General features: G+C 43.9%; 1 protein-coding gene across 5 annotated transcripts in view; it reads right to left on the reverse strand.

Moving 5' to 3' along the window:
• The window catches only part of WDFY3 (WD repeat and FYVE domain containing 3), a 655,707-nt gene that overhangs the window by 468,971 nt on the left and 164,993 nt on the right, over positions 1 to 21,743 (reverse strand). For all 5 annotated transcript variants that reach the window (XM_030190597.1, XM_030190598.1, XM_030190593.1 and 2 more), the window contains one exon: positions 3,092 to 3,215. In XM_030190597.1, the coding sequence (XP_030046457.1) occupies positions 3,092 to 3,215 (124 nt within the window). The remainder of the gene's footprint in view (positions 1 to 3,091; positions 3,216 to 21,743) is intronic.

The raw sequence follows: 21,743 nt of genomic DNA on the forward strand, positions 1-21,743 counted from the left end.
CAAATATGCAACAAAAAGTTATGGGATATTATGAAAACCTCCTGTGACTGAGATTTCACCATAGCCATTAATAGCAGCCAAAATACAGATGTTTCTTGGCTTTTTGAAGCCTCTGAGGGCTCTTTGTTTTTATATATGGAGAGAAGAGTGTTTATCACAGAATACTGCTTTTGTTTTGCCTACATGCCTTCCTGCCTAGGTGGCTGGTTAAAAAATCACCTTCCCCGAAGGAACATTTTTAAAGACATTTCCATGAACAAAGCAGGGCTGACCCTATATATGGGTGACAGTACTTGTGTAGTGCCATTTCCTGCGTACCTTTACCTGCTGTAGGAAAAGAATGCTTGGCAACAAGGTCTGGAACTATGTGTACACTTAATTTCAGAAGAATGCATACATAAGTACAAATTAGCAGACAAATGTGTACTTTTCCTGAGATAACTTTCAAAGTAAAAATACACATTTACTTCTACTTTAAATATTCAGCAATGTTTGTGGAGTGAAAAATATGTACTCTTAACCAATATGTGAAATTACTCCTTTTATGTTCTAGGATAATGGTAATCACTTCCAGTTCTTGAGGAAGGCAAATCCATCTCATACATATTCATTAAGGAGATCTTGAAAACAACCTGTTGATGACATTAAGAGCAATAAAGCATTCGATTCCATTTAGGATGGTTTTCTGAAAATATCACCCTTACTTCCTACCTCCCCTCCCCTAATTCTCCTCCAATACTACCTCCTTCCTTTTTCCCACTTTTATCTCCATGCTAGCTTGAACCTGTCTCAATGTGTTGCTCTTTCCTGTCCTGAATTGTAGTTCTCTCTCTTTTTCTTGTTTGATTTTAGATTAACCACTTTGATCAGCTAGATAGTTAATGGTGATATAGCAATTTTAATATTGAAAACCTCTGTGGCAGGTGAAATACTTTTTTACTCATGGAGGTGCCTTTACAATTAAAGGTGAAGGAACAGTCATATATTACGCACACTGCTTTGTAAACTGAATAAATTATGCAAAATAGTCTATAAGTAAAAAAATAAAAAGTGAAAAATTAAAATACAATAGAGTACTACAAACAAAAGTCAATACTTTGATATTCGATTTAAATGTATATGTACTAATTGAAACATACATAATAATCAAAGAATACATAAAACAACACAAACCACCTCACATAAAAACCAATTAACATTATTCTGCTACAATGTTGCATTTACATATTTTCATTGCCTTATATTTGTAGTATCAATGTGTATTCTAAATTATCATTTCATGCTGGGCTGCAGATCTTGTATCTCATAGGTCACTCCTTGTATGCGATTCCTTTCCCTCCACTCACAGAGACTTCCCGCGTTTAGGTTTAGGCCCTGGTTACATCTTTATCCCAAGGAGCTTTTACGACAGGAGATGGCATGACGTCAAAAAGTTGAAGCCATCTCTCCCATGCAGCTACCATACTGTGTGACCCCCAAACATTCACAGACACTATTGAAAACAATAGGAAACTTGTGAGGTTTATGACTGCCTGTGTGTGTATTTTTATTTTAATTTGACAGCTTTTTTATTATCAAAAGCAAGTCTGCCGCTCCAGAGTGCCTGCACCCACGGATCACACCCCCCACGATCCCCCAGAGGTTAAAAAAAACCTTTGGGTTACATTCGTGAAACTTTCAAATGAAAAAAAAAAACCCACACATAGGTAGTCATAAACCTCACAAGTTTGCTATTGTTTTCAATAGTGTCTACAAATGTACAATTCAGTAGAAAGTTCCGCTCACTGGCTTCAGCCTACAGAACAGGCCAGATGGGCTCATGCTGTCTCCTGTCATAAAAATTCCTTGCTTTCTCCCTGTCTAGTTCCTCTGCCTTCTAGCAGCTAGAAGGCAGCTCCATATTGGCTCACTGTGAGCACTGCAACTGTTCCTCGCCTCTGCCTAAAAGGTACCCTCTTTTTACCACGGCCCCCATAGCCTCTGCAGTCACAGCAGTTCCCAGCAGCTTCCAGTTCACCTTTAAACCCAACAGTTCCAGCATCTGCAACAGATGAAGCAACAAACCCAGATATTCCATTCTTATTCCACTACTATAGGCCGCATGAAGTTCTGTTCTGATTCTTTTACTTGTCATAAAACTGTTAGAATTTCAGAAAGTGAGTATCCATTCTGGATGTTGGGGCTGGTTTAGTTAATTGATTAGTAGTGTATGAAATTTGCAATGTGAAATCAATAATTAAAATCCAATAAATACTATTTTAAAACAAAGAAACATAACTTAGTCTTGTTCTCATCATTTTTGTGCTTAATTGCAACAGCAAATCTAGAGACCCCATACCACATTTGATCAGTGTCCAGCTCATCCTGTGTGCTTCCACACAGCAGCAGCAACCAAAAATCAGCACTGTATTACAGATGGGCCCCGCCACTACTTACAAAAACAACACCAGGAATATTCCTCAAAAAAACCTGCCACAAAAATAGTCCACTTTCTACTAGGAATCTGTGAATCGTTAAGAATAACAGGGACAATATTTCACAGTATTTAACCAGGCCGGGGCAGCTCTTGCATAGTTAACTTCTGCTGACTGGTTTCTGATACAATATTCAGCAGCACTTTACCAGACAGTTATCCATGATATTCAGTGGCACTGTCACAGCACTATCCACTTAATGCCAGAGCAGAGCAGAGGCAGAGCCAAATTATCCATGAACCACTGATATTCAGTGCCAATGCCCACATAACTATCAGGGCAAGAAGGACCGCATAAATGGCTGTTCTCACTTGCACAGACAGCTATCTGGGTACCAACTCTGAATATCAGCAGTACCCAAATGTTTTTCAGCAGTTGTTCATGGTGCTGGTAGCTTGATATGGCCCAGCACAGAATATCTGAGTCTAAATCAGTCCACTGCAGCAACATTGACCATTATGGGCTGAATATTGCCTAGAAAGAGAACTAATATGGAGATCTAGCTGCATGCTCAGTTGTGACAGAACTAGACCCTCTATGACATGCTGCAAAGCACAAACTGCCACACCTCATAAGCTCACATAATAATAATAATATGATGACGACGATAACTATACCTGTTGATTTGTTTGATGCTCTGCGGCGAATTTCAGTCACCATCAGCCGTGATACCTGTGTTGTGAACTGCAAAAGGTCGGAAAACTTTTCTGTCATCATGCTTGGAGGAGCATTACCAAACACCTGAAAGTAAGATGAGATAGCATTTTGAGTAACACAATGTCAACTAAGATTTCTGTGTGATGGGTAATAGATGCAACAAATTGTCCCATTCAACTAGAGAGTTGCACGGGGACAGAAATCTTACCCATCCCCGCCCGTCCCTGCTAGAATCTCACCCATCCCCACCCGTCCCCATTGGAATCTTACCCATCCCCACCCATCCCCGCAAAAATTTAATCCATCCCAACCCGTCCCCACCCATCCCCGCAAGAATTTAACCCATCCCCGCAAAAATTTAATGGTACATAAAAGAAAATTCTGGTCAGCTCCCTCAGTCTCTCTCTGGATTTGGGACACATCACTGTAGGCAAGGAAGGAATGGAAGCTGAAACTTAGAACATTCTGGTGTGCACATGTAAGATTTGTCTCTGATTTTTGGCACTGTGTGCTGAGAGGTCACCACATGCACGCGCCAGTAGGTCAGGTAACATCCGATGCTCTTGCCTGTGTCAGAGCTGAGGTCTGCGCATCAGCCCAAGAGCAAAGAGGATTAATTGTAACATAGTAAGTGACAGCAAATAAAGACCTGAATGGTCCATCCAGTCTGCCCAATAGTCACACATTATCAATCCATGATTAAATCAACGAGTGTGATATTATATACTTTTCTTCCGTGTTTCTGGAACATAGACCATAGAAGTCTATCTGGCCCTATCCTTATGTTCCAACTGCTGGAGTTCTCGCTGAAGCCCACTCCAGTCTATTCATCTTCTCATTTGTGGGATACAGACCGCAAAAATCTGTCCAGCACTGTCCTTATGTTCCAGCTACTGAAGTTGCTGTCTAAGCCCTTTCTAGCCCATCCTAAACCAGACTGCCATATATTAGACACAGACCATACAAGTCTTCCCGGTATCGGTCCTAGTTAATCACAGCCAGAGTCACCATCTAAGCGTCACTTGACACATCCACACACATGCAGCCATTTAAGGTTAGGATTTTTATAACTTCCATTTTCTAATTAGAGATCCTCTGTATTCAACCAAGCCTTTTTGAATTCCTTCATCATTTGTGTCTCTACCACCTCCTTAACGGAAGACTTTACACATTTGTGCTGTTAAAGCAAGGAGGAAGAGGAGGAGGAGGAGACAGCATTCAAGGTACTCGGTAGATGAGAGGCTGATGCAGTGCAGCTTATACTTCCACGGGAACCCCGCAGAACTGCTTCCATCCCCGCGGGAACCCTGCAGGACCTGCTTCCATCCCCGCGGGAACCCCGCAGAACTGTTTCCATCCCCACAGGAACCCCGCAGGACCTGCTTCCGTCCCTGCGGGAATCCCGTCCCCGTGCAGCTCTCTACATTCAACACACAAACATTCTGTATCTCAGTATGAATCCTGAGACTGACATATTACTTGAAACTAGGGCTGCACTTTAATCACAGTTAACTCTGCGATTAATGCATTAAGGACTTCTTTTCATAAACCGCGCTAGTGATTCCCGCATGGCAAATGCAATGTATTCTATTCAAATCACTAGCTCGGTTTAGTAAGAGGCCTTAAATCATTAATCGTGATTTTAAAAATGAATCGCATTGTAGTATCTCCTGTCTCTTCCAGACATCTCTTAGGAGTGATGGCTGGACACAGGGAAAGGGGATAGGGACATAGAGCGGTGATGATGAATGCGGGGAGATGGTCACAGGGGAGATGCACCTTATGCCTGGAATAGACTTCCTGAGCCTATACGTTTAGCTCCATCGCTACCTGTTTTCAAATCTATGCTAAAAACCCACCTTTTCACCACTGCTTTTGACTCCTAGCCACTACTCAATTTGCCCTCCCCTTGTTCCTTCTCACCCAGTACTTCCCTTGTCCTTAATTGTTTTGTCTGTCTTATTTTTAAATTGTAAGCTCTTTTGAGCAGGGACTGTCTCTCTCTATGTTGGATGTTCAGTGCTGCGTGCGTCTGGTAGCGCTATACAACTGTTAATAATAATAATGTTGGACAGAGAAGTGATATGCTGAACATGGGGAACGATAGTTACACACAGAAATAGAAGATGGGTGGTAAGTATGGAGAAAGAAGAAATGTCAAATGGGCAGGAGTCCCTGGCAAGTGAGTTGAGAAGACAGAAGGAAACAGAAACCAGAGCCTGGGACCAACATGGTTTTAAAAATAAAATGACCAGACAACAAAAGGTTAAAAAAAAATTTTTCTATTTTGTGATTAGAATATGTCAAATTTGAAATGTGTATCCTGCCAGAGCTTGTGTTGGACGTGGCTAGGGCCCAGGAGAGAAATTTGGGAGGGGACCCTAAAGCCCACTACCAGGCCATGCTTTTTTCAGCTTTCAGCAGGCTTAGGGCTCTCTCTGGTCTCAGGGCAATTGTGCTAGTTGCACTCCACTAACACCATCCCTGGCAGTGTGATCTTTATATTTTGACCGGTATATGAAGAAATGCATCTCTTTCTATTTCTTTGGTTTGGCTTCTTGGGGTTTATCAATTTTGGTCATATGTGTTTGGCATATGTATTTGGCATATGTGTTCTCTGTGTGTGTCTCGAGGTATACTGTTAGCATGAATTTTCTACGTAGCACTCTGTGGTAATTGTTTGTTCGGTTTTCTTATTAGTGGAGGGGATATTTGTGAGGGAGGAGGTGAGAAGGGTTTTTTTTTTATCCTTGTTCTGGATTGGTTGTGATTTATAAAATGACAGTTGAACAGAATATTGTTTCTTTAATAAAATGACTTAAATATAAAATCCTAACTGTTCGAGGCTTCAGCGCATAGGATCAAACAAAGCTCGCAGGGACAGGGACTGAGCTTGCATGGCCGGGGCAGGGATGGGGACAAAACTTTGTCCCCACATCATTAGGAACAGTGAAATTCAGTGACCTTTATCTCCACCTGCTAGCAGACAGTCTCAACCCACAAGTCCTGGATTGATCGGTGCTACGCTAAGGAGCATAACTTTATACCTGAGGGAATGGAGGATTAAGTGATTTGCCCAAGTTCCCAATAAGTAGCAGTAGGATTTGAATCCTGGCTTCCCTGATTCTCGGGCTACTACTCTATCCCTTCAGCTACTCTTAGAGGTCCAACGGTTATTACCAAGACAAAAGGTGTCTGCTTTTTTGGAGAATTCTGGCTCTGTTTTTACATATACTACTGTACTTCCAGTTTCTTCAGTTTTTGAACAGGACTTAACCCCAAGTATGCATCTTTACTTTCACCTTAGCTATTCCTGTTAAAGTTTAATTGAATATGCTGGGGTCAGTTACACTGTCTTTGTCACAGAGCAACTTCATTTTTTTTTAACGCTATACCACTCTGGTGCTGTTTCAAATAGCAATGTGAGGTGAATGATTCTGTGTATTTCTAATTAGCTAAGCTTTTTTTCCTTAGTTTTCCCTAGCCTGTTTTTTGCATCTCCACTCTGAATTTTTTTTTTTTTGGGGGGGGGGGGGGGGGGGGGGTATAAGGAATCACAAAGTTGTAACTGGCATGTTTTCTTTGTTCCTTTTCTTTTACATTGCTCAGTGCAGGTTTTCTACTGTTTGGTAAATGTATTTCTAAGGCAAGTGCCTTAGAAATACAAATACTCAAGAGGCCAGTCTTTTCCAACTGAAAGGAAGATCTGGAATGTGGGGGCACAGGATGAAGGTAAGAGGCGATTGTCCTCAAATTACTTCTGAGTCTTACTTTTTTGCAGAAAGGTTGGTGGACTAGTGGAACAGCCTCCCAGTGGATATAGTTGAGACGAAAAATGTATCTGAATTCAAGAAAGCATGAAACTTTATGTGCTATGTCCCTCTGCCAGCAGGTGGAGATAGAAAGAACTTCTGAGGCTCCCTATATGTGGTCATGTGTAGCCACTCAAACCTCAGTATTGTCGATACCAAAGCCATGTGGACTTTCAACGCTCAGCTATAGAGTCATTCTCCTGTCTTCAGACACTTTAAAGAAACTCTGCAACCGCAAAAACAGGAGAAACTCATGCAGCTCACAGTATTAAAGAGATTTGTTGCAACATTTGACGAACCACAATGAAACATCTGAAACATCAACTGGAAACTTGGAACAGATACCAAACAAAGAAGATAAGCAGAAATTCCAGGGAGGGCCTCCGGATTGATCTGTCGGGACTAATGGAAAGAAAATTATTAGGTAAGAAACATAATTTTACCTTCCATAGCGTCCCACAGATCAATCCAGAGACTGGTGGGATGTACCCAAGCAGTTCTTAAGTAGGGTGGGACCCAGAGATCCCAGATTGCAGAACCGAAGCACCAAAAGCAGCGTCAGCCCTTCCTGCTACATCCAAACGATAGTGCTTTGGAAAGGTATGTACCGACGCCCAAGTCACCGATCTACAAATTTCCTCTAAGGACACCAATCTCGACTCCACCATAGAAGTCGCTTGTGCTCTAGTGGAATGAGCTTGCAGCACAGTAGGTGGATCCTTCCCCGAAGCGATATACACTGAAGCAATAGAAGACTGCTGCCCCTTTTTACAAGCCACAAACAGCACAAACAGATGATCCAAGCAACGGAAGTCATTCGTAATCTCCAAATATCCGATGATAGCTCATTTCACATCCAGACATCTATGGGGTGAAACTCCGAAGGATAATCCTCCCTCTGAAAAGAGGGAAGACAGAGATGTTGATTCATATAAAAATGCGACACAATTTTGGGCAAAAATGAAGGAACTGTTTGCAGTATCACCTCTGCTTCCGTAAAAGTAAGAAATGGATCCCTACAGCACAACGCCTGTAGCTCGGAAACTCTCCTCGCCGAAGAAATAGCAACCACAAAAAAAACCCTTCAATGTCAAATCCTTCACCGATAAAAGAGACAGAGACTCAAAAGGAGGCCATTGCAAAGCCCATAGTACCAAATTAAGATTCCAAGCAGGAATTATCAAGCTCCGTGGAGGACGCAGATAATTCACCCCTCGCAGAAAACCAACAATATCCAGGTGAGAGGCAAGAGAAGAGCCCTGTAAATGGCCCCTAAAACATGCCAAAGCTGCCACCTTAATCTTAAGAGAGTTCAAAGACAGCCCCTTCTCGAGGCCATCCTGCAAAAAAAAACAAAAAAAAACAGGATTGAAGCCACCGATGCTGAAAAAGGTGATATACCTGCTACAGTACACCAAGACTCAAAGGTTTGCCACACCCGCTCATACACCGTAGAGGTGGAACGCTTTCTAGCTCACAGCATAGTGGCAATCACTTTGTCCGGATAACCCTTTTTCCTCAAACTCGCTCTCTCAATAACCATGCTGTAAGACCAAATGGGGATGGATCCCCCATAACGATGGGACCCTGATGCAACAATCCCCGATGTGCCGGAAGCTATAACGGGTTGTCGATGAGAAGGCGAGCAAGATTTGCATACCTCGGATGCCTGGGCCAATCTGGTCCCACTAGAACTACACGGCCCGGGTGGTGAGCCACTCGACCTACAATCCTGCCCAACATGGGCCATGGCAGAAATACATACAGGAGATCTGCCAGAGGCCATGGCTGAAGAAGCGCATCGATCCCCAGAGACTGGGGATCCCTGCCTTTGCTGAAAAACTGCGGCACCTTGGAGTTGGCTGCTCGCGCCATCAAGTCCATAGCAGGAACTCCCCACCAGCTCATGATCAATGAAAACACCTGCTCAGAGAGCTCCCATTCCCCCGGATCCAAAACGTGCAGACTCAAAAATCCGCTTCTATGTTCAGGGAGCCCGCTATGTGGGCCGCTGACAGCTGAGGCAAGTGTTCCTCCACCCAATGGCACAGGCACATCGCTTCCTTGGCCAGCAGCGGAACACTCTTGGTGCCTCCCTGGCGGTTGACATAGGCTACCACTATCGCACTGTCAGAGAGAACCCGAACAGGTTTCCCAGCAAACACCGCATGAAAGAACTGCAACGCCAGCCGAATCACCCTCAGCTCCAACTGATTGATGGACCAAGCAGCTTCCTCCAGAGACCAAGAACCCTGAGCTGTGAGACCCAGACAATGGGCTCCCCATCCGGAAAGACTGGCATCCGTTGTCACTACTACCCAGTCCTGAACTGCCAGGGACATCCCGAGTTCCAACTTGTCGGACCTCAGTCACCAACGCAAGCCCATCCTGACCAACGGTTCCCAGGGAAGGCGAACACTGTAATCCTCTGACACCGGAGACCAACGTCTCAGCAGTGACTTCTGAAGAGGACTCCTTGCCCACTGCACCACCTCCAGAGTGGCCACTATGCATCCCAACACCTGAACATAATCCCAGTACCTGGGAGCTTGAATGCGCAATAAACTCCGAACCTGCGCCTGGAGCTTTAGCTTCCAATTCTCCAGCAAGAATAACCTGCCCGACCGGGTGTTGAAAAGCACCCCAGGATACTCCAGGGATTGAGAAGGAATCAAATGACTCTTTTCCAAGTTGATGACCCAATCCAACGACCGCAGCAGACTGATAACTCTGAACGCTGTCCTGGAAGGACGGCACCCGAATCAGCCAATCGTCGAGATACAGATGCACTTGCACCTCTTCTTTGCGGAGAAATGCTGCGACCACTACCATGATCTTGGAGAAGGTCCTGGGGGCAGTCGCCAACCCGAAGGGAAGTGCCTAAAACTGAAAATGTTGGCCTAGAACTGCAAACTGCAGAAACCGATGCTGCGGCAAAATGGGAACATGCAAATAAGCTTCCTTGAGATCGAGGGAAGTAAAAAACTGTACTGCGGCAATGACGGAGCGAAGAGTCTCCATCCGAAAATGTCGCACTCCTAGAGCCCTATTTACCCCTTTGAGGTTCAGCACTGGACGAAAAGAACCTCCTTTCTTTGCTACCACAAAATAGATGGAATAGTGTCTGAGAAACCGCTGTGCCACCGGAACGGGCACCACCGCTCCTAAGCACCTTAGACTCTCTAAGGTCTCTCTGACTGCTGCAATCTTTTGAGGTGATTTGCAAGGAGACTCCACGAAAAAAATCCAACGGACCAAAAAAATTCCAGTTTGTACCCGACTCGGATTACCTCCAACACCCACTCGTCTGAGGTGACCCTGGCCCATTCTCCCAGAAAAAGGGACAGCCGTCCCCCTACCAATGCCGGGAGATGGACCAAGGCCCCATCATTGGGCACAAGGACCCGTGGCTGGTCTCACAGAAGCTCCGCCTGAGCGGCATTCTCCACAAAAGGGCTACTGTTTTTGAGGAAAACGTGGCTTCGCAAACTAAACGGCTCTACCTGGACGATAACGCCATGCATCTCAAAACCGGGCCCGCAAAGAACCGACCTAGGTTTATCCTCAGGCAAACGATGGCACTTAGAATCGCCCAGATCTTTAACAATCTTGTCCAAGTCCTCACCAAACAGCAGCTTACCTCTGAACGGCTAACGAGCCAGATGAGATTTAGAAGCCGTATCTGCGGACCAGTGACGAAGCCACAACCAGCGGCGAGCCGCCACTGTAAAGGAGATCTCCTTAGCGGATGCCCTAAGAGCGTCATACAGCAAATCCACCAAATAAGCGAGACCTGCCTCTATAGAAGGCAAGGCTGCCACCAGTTCTTTCAAAGAGGTCACTTTCTGGACCCATGAAAGGCACGCCCTGGCCGCATAGGATCCACAGACCGAAGCTTGCAAGCATAACGCTGCTACCTCAAACAACACCTTCAAAGAAGATTCCAACTTCCTGTCCTGCCCTCTACAGGTAAAGTAGTCTTCATAGTGACGGCCGTAATCAACTAATCCACTGCGGGCAGACGCAAGGATTCCCATTCTCCTTCCAGAAGTGGATACAGGTGCGCCATGGCTCTCGCCATGCGCAGACCTGCCTACGGCATATCCCATTCTGCTGCAATAAGGACTTTCACTGCCTCGTGAACATGGAAGGTTCTAGATGGACGCTTAGTCCCTAACATAATCGAGGGGGCAGATGTAGAGGGGAGACCACTGTCCGGAGCAGAGATATTCAAACTCTCCATAGCCTTGACAATCAGGTTAGGCAACTCCTCCTGGTGGAACAGCCTGCCCGCCGTAGGATAATCTCACCCCTTCACCGGTAACTCACCCTCTTCCAGAGACTCAGACTGGGTTAGTTGGGAAACATCTGAAAACCGGCTGTCATCTACCTCTGAGCACACTGAAACTGAGTCGATACCCCGAGAATCGACGCGAGGGCGCTTAGCCAGAGAGGGAGGGGATAGAAGCAAACTCCTCCAGAGAGGCCTCCGAAAGAGCCCAGCCAGACCAGACCTCTTAAGGAGAAAAGCTTTGTGCAACAAAAGCACAAATTCTGGGGAAAAAGGCGCTCCAGCCCCTTCTCAGTCACAATCCTCTGTATCTGCAAGGCTCTGACAACCAGGCAAAGAACCCCCAGTAGCAAATGGAGCCTGGTGCTGAGACACCACTGCAGAATGCCCTGGACATGACAAACTCCCCCTTTCCTTCAAAATGGTGCTCAAAGCACCGAGGTACTGAGGAACAGCGCAGGAAAAGAGGCGCGTCACCTCTGCACCCCCCCCCCCCCCCCCCCCCCCGATGCTCTCCCAGCATCTCCTGCCAACAGCGCTCCAGCCCCCCCGAGGAACAGACCAGCTCACGGGGACTCACACGCTCCGGACCCTGAGTCCGTCGCCGCCCCCGAACACGAAACGGCACCAAATTCAACCGCAGCCAACAATGTAGCCTGCACTCCTGCGATCTGCGCTGCCCCGCCTTGCCCGACGAGCCTCCGTGCTCTGGAGAGTCCCAAGGACAAGAAGAACAGACTCCTGACGCTGCTCTCCGGTTGCCACACCGGGAGCAGTGCTTAACAGATTCTGAGGGAATTGCCACGTGCTCCATATAAAAGAGCTACAGGGAACCACAGGGAACCCCCTGCCCGCCAAAAACGCATTCCCACGGCTTTTAGAATCCCAGCTTACTGGAGTGCTAGAACAAAACGTACCTAAACACTCCTTACTTCTTTTGGGGTTTTTTTTTCTAAAAACAGATTAACTCATGTGCTGCCGAAAGGGACCCAGCGGGAGGGGGGACGAAGGGAAGGACCTGGCCCCAACAGGTGTCCCTGCTCAGTACCTTGCGAGCCCTCAACTCCTAAGGGTATCTCAAATCGGCCCAAGGGAACAGGCAAGGAGCCCCACAATCCAGAGCTACAGAGTTATGACCACCACCTGCTAGATAGAGTGAATACTGAGGTTTGAGTGGCTACACATGACCACATATAGGGAGCCTCACAAGTTCTCTCTATCTCCACCTGCTGGCAGAGGGACATAACCCACCAGTCTCTGGACTGATCTGTGGGACGCTATGGAACAAGCAAATATAGCGCACCAAGGACAGAAGGGATGAGCCGAATCATATGATGCATCACAACATACACAAAAAAAAAGTTGTGTGATGTTTCATGTTACCTTTGATCAGGACTGCTTTACTTTTTTTCTTCTGAAGTAGAAGATACTTTTTCTTATCTCACATTTTGTTCCAAAAACCAGGTCAAACTCAGCTTGGCTCACTCTCTGGTTCTGCCCACCTCTACTATAGACAGGAATCAATGACAGTGGCAAAGTCACTATCTCCAAGTCAGAATTATAACCTGGACTTGCTAGGGTTTTGACAACACTCCTAGGTTCCCTGAAGCAGTCACAGTTATTTTTCCCCCTGATAGACTCTAAACCTTTATTCCTTCAAGTGTGATATTATGAACATGAACAGACATGAGTTGACCTGGATCTTCCAAGTTGGCTGTTCATGTTTTCATCTCTGCAGCATGCTTTCTATATATTTCCAAATTTACAAAGGAAGGCAGCCCCTATGGGAACCACTTTTCTCTCTATCATTATCCCGTTTTCAAAAGTAACTGCACTTTAGATTTAATTCCATGGGGGCCCAGAAAATGCCCCGCAGACCCTGGAGCTCCCCCTCCCCTTTTTGTGTTGGTTACACTCCACAGATCTCAGTTGGATGCCTGAAAACTGGCCTAGCAACAGCACTGAATGGTGACTCACCTCAGGCCTCCTCACGTGTAGCTTGCTGACGTGTTGCTTAGCAACAGTTTCTCAGCCCAGATTGGCATTAGCAGCCAGCAAGTGCTCTGTAATTCTTGTGGCTCTTCAGTTCATTTCATTGAAGTTATTTATTTGGGCTACCGTAAACTGTAGGCCAGTATTAAAGCATGCTAGTGTCAATATTTTAAATACTCATTTATTGAATGATGTTATAAATCCCTCTACATCATCAGAATTTCGTGGTTGAAATGTTGTCTTTGGTTGTACCAAGATTTCTGTTTCTCACATTTAATTGAGGTGGCCATATATGAGTAACCAAGGAGGACAACACTGCTGTGAGTGCCCACAGGTATGAGTATAAGAAGCTTCTGATTAAATGATAGAAAACAGAGAGTAGGGTTAAATGGTCAGTATTCTCAATGGAGAAGGGTAGGTAGTGGGGTTCTTAGTGGTCTGTGCTGGGACCGCTGCTTTCTTAACATATTTATAAATTATCTACAGATGGGAGTAACTAGTGAGGTAATTAAATTTGCTGACAACACAAAATTATTTAAAGTTATTAAATCTCAAGAGGATTGTGAAAAATTACAAGAGGACCTTATGAGACTAGAAGACTGGACATCCAAATGGCATATGTTTAATGTGAGCAAGTGCAAAATGATGCACGTGGGAAAGAGGAACCTGAACTACAGCTACGTAATGCAAGGTTCCACATTAGGAGTCACCGACCAGGAAAGGGATCTAGGTGTCATCGTTGATGATATGTCTCAGTGTGCAGCGGCGGCTAAGAAATGTTAGGTATTATTAGGAAAGGAATGGAAAACAAAAATAAGGACATTATAATGGTGCAACCGCACCTTGAATATTGTGTGCAATTCTGGTCACCCCATCTCAAAAAAGATTTATTGGAATTAGAAAAGGTACAGAGAAGGGCAAAGAAAATGATAAAGGGGATGGGATGACTTCCCTATGAGGAACAGCTAAAGCGGATAGGGCTCCGGCTTGGAGAAGAGATGGCTGAGGGGAGATATAATAGAGGTCTATAAAATAATGAGTGGAATGGAACAGGTATACATGAATCGCTTGTTTACTCTTTCCAAAAATACTAGGACTAGGGAGCACGAAATGAATCTACAAAGTAGTAAATTTAAAACGAATCAGAGCAAATATTTTTCACTCAATGTGCAATTAAACTCTAGAATTCGTTGCCAAAGAATGTAGTAAAAACAGTTAGCTTAGCGGGGTTTTAAAAAGTTTTGAATAGCTTCCCAAAAGAAAATGAGTTGGGGAAAATCCACTGTTTATTTCTAGGATAAACAGCATAAAATGTATTTTACTGTTTTGGGATCTTGCCAGGTACTTGTGACCTGGATTGGCCACTGTTGGAAACAGGATTCTAGGCTTGATGGACCTTTGGTCTGTCCCAGTATGGCAATACTTACGTACTTATGAAAACCAAATTTAGGCTTCTGAGCAGGAGATTGAAATCCAGGATGCTACTCTCAGAAAAGGACTTTAGATTGTTAGGAACCAGAGAACATTCTAGAAAACGGATGGGTTCCACCCGTTAATCTGGTCGTGAGCCCTTGAGCCCAGGCCGAGGCCTATATAGGGTTATGGCCAAGGCCTAGGGTAGACCAAACAGGCCCTACGCACCACCCCAGCCACCAAGCCCCGCACACACACACAACCACCAACCAGCAACACCAGAAAATGGGAGATAGAGCATTCAGGCGGGCCTCACGGCCTATTACTACTACTAAACATTTCTAGAGCGCTACTAGGGTTACGCAGCGCTGTACAATTTAACAAAGAGAGACAGTCCCTGCTCAAAGAGCTTACAATCTATTGGGAACCCACTCGCACAGAGTCCAAGCATGCGGGCCTCACGGCCACAGGAAGAGTCATACACTGAGAAGGGGAGAAAGAACAACGAGGGGTCCCCAAAGGGACAGGAGCACCAGCAATGCACAAAGCGCTAGCTGAGAACGCAAGAGAAAAGGGACTGACAGACGTTCCTATAGGAAACACAAGGCTGTGCCACAGGGCAGTCAAGGATAAAGGAAGCCACACAAGAGAACACTCTAGGCTGTACCATAGAGCACACAAGGGAAAGGGAAAGTCACCTAAGAATACACAATGCTAACCTCACAACACACAGGGCTAAAGGGAACAGCTATATAGGAATAAACAAGGCTGTGCCACATTGCACTCAAAGGTAAGGGCGAGGTAAGCAAACAGAGAACGTTGCCGTAAACACAGATCAGATAAGGAGAGGCTCACCAGAAACAGGAGACAGACACCACAAAGAATGAATAAAAGCAGGCAAAAGGAAAAGACTGCTTCAAAACACAACCTGCCAGAAGCAGGGCTTATACTGCAGAGAAAGGATTAACACAGAGGAAAGGGAAACAAACAAACTGGAACAATACAAGGGACAAGCTTACCACAAACAATACAACACCAGCCAAGCAGAGAATAGACCCAGGTGCAGTGTAGTGAGGCAATCAAGCACACGCTGGGAACACCCAGCACTCACACAAACTACGAGCTACGAGGAGAGAAAGGAAATCTCCACGTAAACACAGTGCATAAGCACAAACAGAGAAAGAGGGAAGCTGGCTTCAGATGAAAGCAATCAAACGCTAAAGCAAGGGTTGCAGGGAAAGGTAGGCTTAAGTAGATCAGGCTTCTGACATCTGCAGCATCAGACTTCAGCTCAGCCCCTGAAAAACCAATCAGGAGCGAGTCCCAAACATTCCCCTGTCTATCTAGCAGAATCATAACACCACCTCAACCAGGATGGAACCCAATTGTCAGCACCAACATTCAAAAAGGAGATACAGGGGTGGAAATAATGTCGCCTGACCGTTCAGACATGCAAGAGGGGAGCTCTGATTCTGGAATCTAAGTTTAAGACATCCAGCTCTGCTTTCAGTCCTGACCAAATAAAAGCTAAGAAGGAGTTCTGGAGTTTGCGGTGACATGGCTGTCAGTGCAGTGATGGAAACCTATGAATTTTACAGAGTTTGCTTACAGCAGGGGTGTTCAACCTTGGTCCTCAAGGGCTGCAATCCAGTTGGGATTTCAGGATTTCCCTAATGAATATACAAGAGATCTATTTGAAAGCACTGCCTTCACTGTATGCAAACAGATGTCATGCATATTCATATTGAAAATCCTGAAACCCGACCTGGCAAGGGCTAAGGTTGGACACTTCTGGCTTACAGTGTAATGTGGACAGAGACCGTGTTATAAGGATGGTGGTAGCTGGTAAAGTGAATGGAGTCAAAGTGGTGGAGGCCACAGCCTATGGAGTAAGAGAGCAGGAGATGCAAGAGATGTGTGGAGAAGAAATTTCCAAAAGTGGTTTCATGAATTAAAAGATAAGATTACAGCAGTAAAAGGCAATATGATAGAGGTAATGAGTGACGGCAGATGTCACAGTATAGAGTAGAAGTCGTCAAAGGGACAGCAGATGAAAGGTTGAGAAAATATCAGCACTAAGGCTAGAGGACATGGAAAACAAGATGTGCTGTAGAGAAGTGCCAGAAATTGAGGAGTGTGCAGACTGGCGATAAGTGGCAGCAGAGGTATATAAACTAGTCCTAGCCTCCTGGGAGCATCCCATAAAAGATATGGAAATAGAGCTGGACAGGGTACAGAGTTCAAGGGAGATTAAGGCCAAATATATCCAGGACATAATAATCTGCGAGTACGATTATTTAGTGAAAGAGATGATAGCGCTAAGGATGAGGCCCTAAGAGTGTTTGACTGGGAAGGATAAAAGATAAGTGTATGCAAACCCGTCCTCATTGAGGTGCAGAGGAGGAAAGATTTCAAAGAAGTGACAGTCAAGCTGTAAAAGGAGAGCATAGGTCACAGATGTCTCTTCCCATTTTGGACTGCATTCAGAGTTAGTAAAATACATACAGAGCCAAAACAGTGGAACAAATAATGGGGGTGCATAAGGAAGTAGGAGTAAAGGGACAGGATATGCAGTAGGTGAAAAGGACAGTGAAGTGCAAAATGGGGGAAATGGCAGAAAGTCACCAGACAACAATTAGGAAGGAGAAAGAGGAGGCCCAGAGTCACTGAGGACTCTGTTGGTAGCACAGCAGAATGAAAGGAAGAAGACAGTAATCACGGCAATAATAAACACTGGGAGACTTAAAACTGGTTGCATTTATATAGTGAATGGCAGTATATGTAAGCTAAATCTAAATAAACTAGTAAAAAAGGCCCGTTTCTTAACGCAATGAAACGGGCGCTAGCAATGTAATGAGTTCCTGCCATTAATGTTTCCATGGTTGTATTCTGAATATAACTGTTGTTTACATGTGTTTTTCTTTATATACAATATTTTTTGTGTTAACTGTGTTACAATGTGGTAAAAGTTTTCCTTGTTCAGGCCCTTCAATCAGTTTAACAATCACATCAGAAGAGCTCCTTACTCGTGAGAATGCAACATACAGTTGCCCATGTGAGAGACAGAGAGTGACAGTGTGTTTTACAGACAGTGTAAGAGAGAGATACACAGAGTGATTGTGTGTGTGTGATATGTGTGTGAGTGACAAAGTGATTAAATGTTTGTCTTCCCTTCCGTTCTGTGCACTTGCCTCCACTGATGTTCGTACCTCCCTTTATATGATTGTTTGTTAGAGAGTCAATCCACTCCACTTCCCTCCTCCAAGTTCCGGTCTGCCTGATTGGTTCTTCGTTCCTGTGACGTCGCGTTTGTTTGCTTGGCAACTATGCAGAATTCAGTTTCCTCGACGTGAGGGCGGGGACAGTGAGAGCCAATGAAACGCTGAAATACAGACTTACGAACCCTACACTGCCACAGTGCCACGGACTCAGCTTCAGAATGTTGGAGGTGCTTTTTATTATATTATATAGGATACTGTGTGACTTGAACTAGGTGATGATAAAAAGAAAAGGGGAACATGATATGAAAGGTGCAATGACAGTGGGTAAATATGGAGGGGAGTGGATGGATAGGAATGTGACATTTAAAAAGTGGTTAGACAGTTTCCTAAAGGACAAGTCCATAAACCACTAATAAATGGACTTGGGAAAAATCCACAATTACAGGAAAAACATGTATAGAATGTTTGTACGTTTGGGAAGCTCGCCAGGTGCCCTTGTCCTGGATTGGCCGCTATCGTGGACCGGATGCTGTGCTGGATGGATCCTTGGGTCTTTTCCCGGTGTGGCATTACTTATGTACTTATGAATGGTACAGGACATTTGATTTCCTATGGCAGTAAAACAAAATAACAGTAGGTGAAGGAATCGGAATGGGGAGAGGCATGAAGAGAGGAGGACAAGGAGAAAGAAAAGGGAGGGGTGTCCTGATGCTCTATAGACTACTAAAAGAAGAGAGAGGGAGAAGAGAGAGAAATGGGAAACATGAGGAAAACATTTAAATTTATGACTATGAATATGTGTGTGTATATATATATATATATATATATATATATATATATATATATATATATATAAATCTGAGAAGACTGTACATTAAAAAAATCTTTTACTCTATTTGAAATATATCAACATATATCTTATAAGATATATGATATATTTAAAATAAAAAGTAAAATATTTTTTAATGTACAACAATATTCTCATAGATTTTTTTATATATTGATAGTAAGGAGAATTGTTTTTTGTAAGCTTTTCCCAAAACGTTTTTTTTTGTTTGTATGAATATATGCGCACAATATCAGTGGTAAAAGTCAACAGGTAATTAAAGAAGCAATAAGACTGGCGACTGACAATGTTTTTGCAAGACACACACCATAAACAGAAAGATGAACATCTAAACCTGGATTCTATAATGGTCGCCCAAAATTGGGCATGAATACCATATAAGTACCCAAAATAATTAGTGGGCTGCTATGATTTAATTACTGGAGCTTAACAAGCACTTAATTGGGACTAATTATGATTTGGGCACCAATCTGGTTATGCCGTGGTTCCCAAACCTGATCCTGGAGGCAACCCAGCGAGTCGGGTTTTCACGATACCCACAATGAATATTCATGAGAGAGATTCCTGAAAGCCTGGGGTGCCTCCAGGACCAGGTTTGGGAATCACTGAGCTATGCATTATTCTGTAACAGTGGCTGCCTAAACTGAATCAAGCACAACTCAAAAGGGGGCGCAGCTGGGTCAGGGGCATTCACAAAAGATGTATGCAGTGTTACAGAATAGCGGAGATCTGCACCCAATTTGAATGCCAGGATCTGTACCAAGTTTCAGCTGCGTAAGCCCTTGTACCCAAAGTCGAATGCCGAATTTGGTGCCCAAACTGAATTTTGAATTGAAATTTGGTGCCCAAGACTGAGCATTGAATTCAGTGCTCAACACTTTCTATAAAGAATGCTCATCCCAAAGTGTCCTTTATAGAACAGCATCGAGTGCGGAATTTTATTTTGGCGCCATTTATAAAATTTGGTCCCTAATGTATAAGAGATGGTATCCTTATAGGTTTATACCTGCCAACTAAATGATAAACAATAAGGCAGGCAAGAAGTGCATGAGTCATAACAAGGGGAGAATGTGAATAGTAGTCTCAAAGAATTGTAAGATGGAGATGAGAGACAGACATAGGGATAATAAGTTGCAGTAGAGCTGATTAGTTTTACAAGGAGTTGGGGAAGGCACCGAGCTTACATAAAGGTGGTCATTTAATAGTGGAACGGGTGGGATTTTAAGCTCACAATCAACCCTAGTCTGGACAAATCTAAAAAAAAAAAAAAAGGGGGGGGGTACGGAGCTACAAGGAAAAAAACGGAAAGGAGTTTTGAATCTAGGGGATTTATTGAGATCTAAAAAGGGCAGACAAAGGGATTAAACTTTTTATTCACAAGTACATGGAATATATAGTAGGGCAGACTTGATTTTAATGGAAGCATCTCTAATAAAAGGGGTGCTGAATACTGAGGCGGAATCTATTACACTGTCAGACCACACTCTGATGGGGATGCATATTTAGCAGGAAATCAGGGCCCCCCTCCCCCCCAACTTTGAAGACTCAATGAAAGCCTGCTAGGGAAAAAGGATCAGTAGGAAAGTAAGGAAAGAGTATTTTAAATATACCGTAATAATGGAGAGATGGGCCCTGATGAATTATGGAGGACATGAAAAGATATATAAAGGGATTCTAATTTCTATTGCTAACCACGTAAAGAAAGAAAGATCTATGCAAGAAAAGGAGATAAAGCAAAGAATAAGAACTCTGGAAAAAGAGCATAAGAGGATACGGTTTACTAAGATTTATGGGGTGTTATTAAGGGAAAGGAAAGAGATGCAGATGCTAGAAGTAGAACAGGTGGCACATGGGCTGGAACAAATTAAACAGTACTACTTCAAAGCGAGGAATAAAGCTGGAAGATTACTGACCCATAAATTCAAAGCAAAAACACAACTCTGAATTTTTGTAGGTACAGGATAGAGGATGATAGTCAGAATGATGATGTAATTAGGACCAGCTTTACAAGGTTTTATTAAGTCTATATTCTGGAGGTCAGACCATAAGAGGAAAAGGTGGCAGACTATTTGAGGTATGTTAAGCTTTACTAGCTCATGTAGAAGAAGGTGCAGGATTTGGAGAAGTATCAGTGATGGAAGCGGAACAGGCGATCAAGGTAATAAGAAGCCAAAGCCCCGGGAATAGGCAAGTTGTCATCATAACTCTATTCTTGGCAGACCTGTTTAACAGTCTAAGAAAAGCAAGCAGGCTGGGAGCTTCTATGAAGATTACAGGAATAACAGTATTACCAAAACAAGGCAAGAACCCACTACAGTGCAGTTCCTATACAGACTAACACTTTTAAATCTGGATATAAAAATCTTAGCCACATTGTTGGCTAACAGATTGTTGGAAAGTATACTACAAAAATGGAGATCAAGCAAGTTTCCTGCCTGGTACATAAACTAGAGACATTTATTTTGGGTTGCTTCCAATCCACATCAGTTTCTTCTATAGTAGACCTTTCTCTTTCTGCCTTTGCATTCAGTAGATTACTTTGCCTCTAAAATCTCCTCCCTTAAGAGCCACCTTCCCCTTCTTCCCACCCCACAATCTGCTCATCTGAGTAACTTTAGCTTATTTCCTCCCTACAATTCAGATCTATTCTCTTTACTTTATCTGGTACTTCACCATAGGCGGTCGGTGGCCCAACTGTTTGGGGAGGCTAAAGGGGGCGTGGTTAGGGGTGGGGCCAGGGGTGGAGCTTAAATCCCTAATTGTCTGATAACACGCAGAAAAAATAAATAAAAATAAAAGTCACAATACCTTTTATTAAATTTAGATATTAGATATGTATCATATGTCAAAGAATAAAGTGGTTACTCAAAGCATATTCTAACCACAATCACTCAACTGCAAAACACTATGCACAACTTTGTCCAAAAATACACTCAGAACCTTTACTGTACCATAAATATTATACTGGGCAGACCTAATACACCAATATACCACCCATACGGAAAATGCAGACTGTCAACAATATGAAACAAGGGA

This window comes from Microcaecilia unicolor, chromosome 2 (assembly GCF_901765095.1).
Source record: "Microcaecilia unicolor chromosome 2, aMicUni1.1, whole genome shotgun sequence".
In the NCBI taxonomy this organism is placed as follows: domain Eukaryota; kingdom Metazoa; phylum Chordata; class Amphibia; order Gymnophiona; family Siphonopidae; genus Microcaecilia; species Microcaecilia unicolor.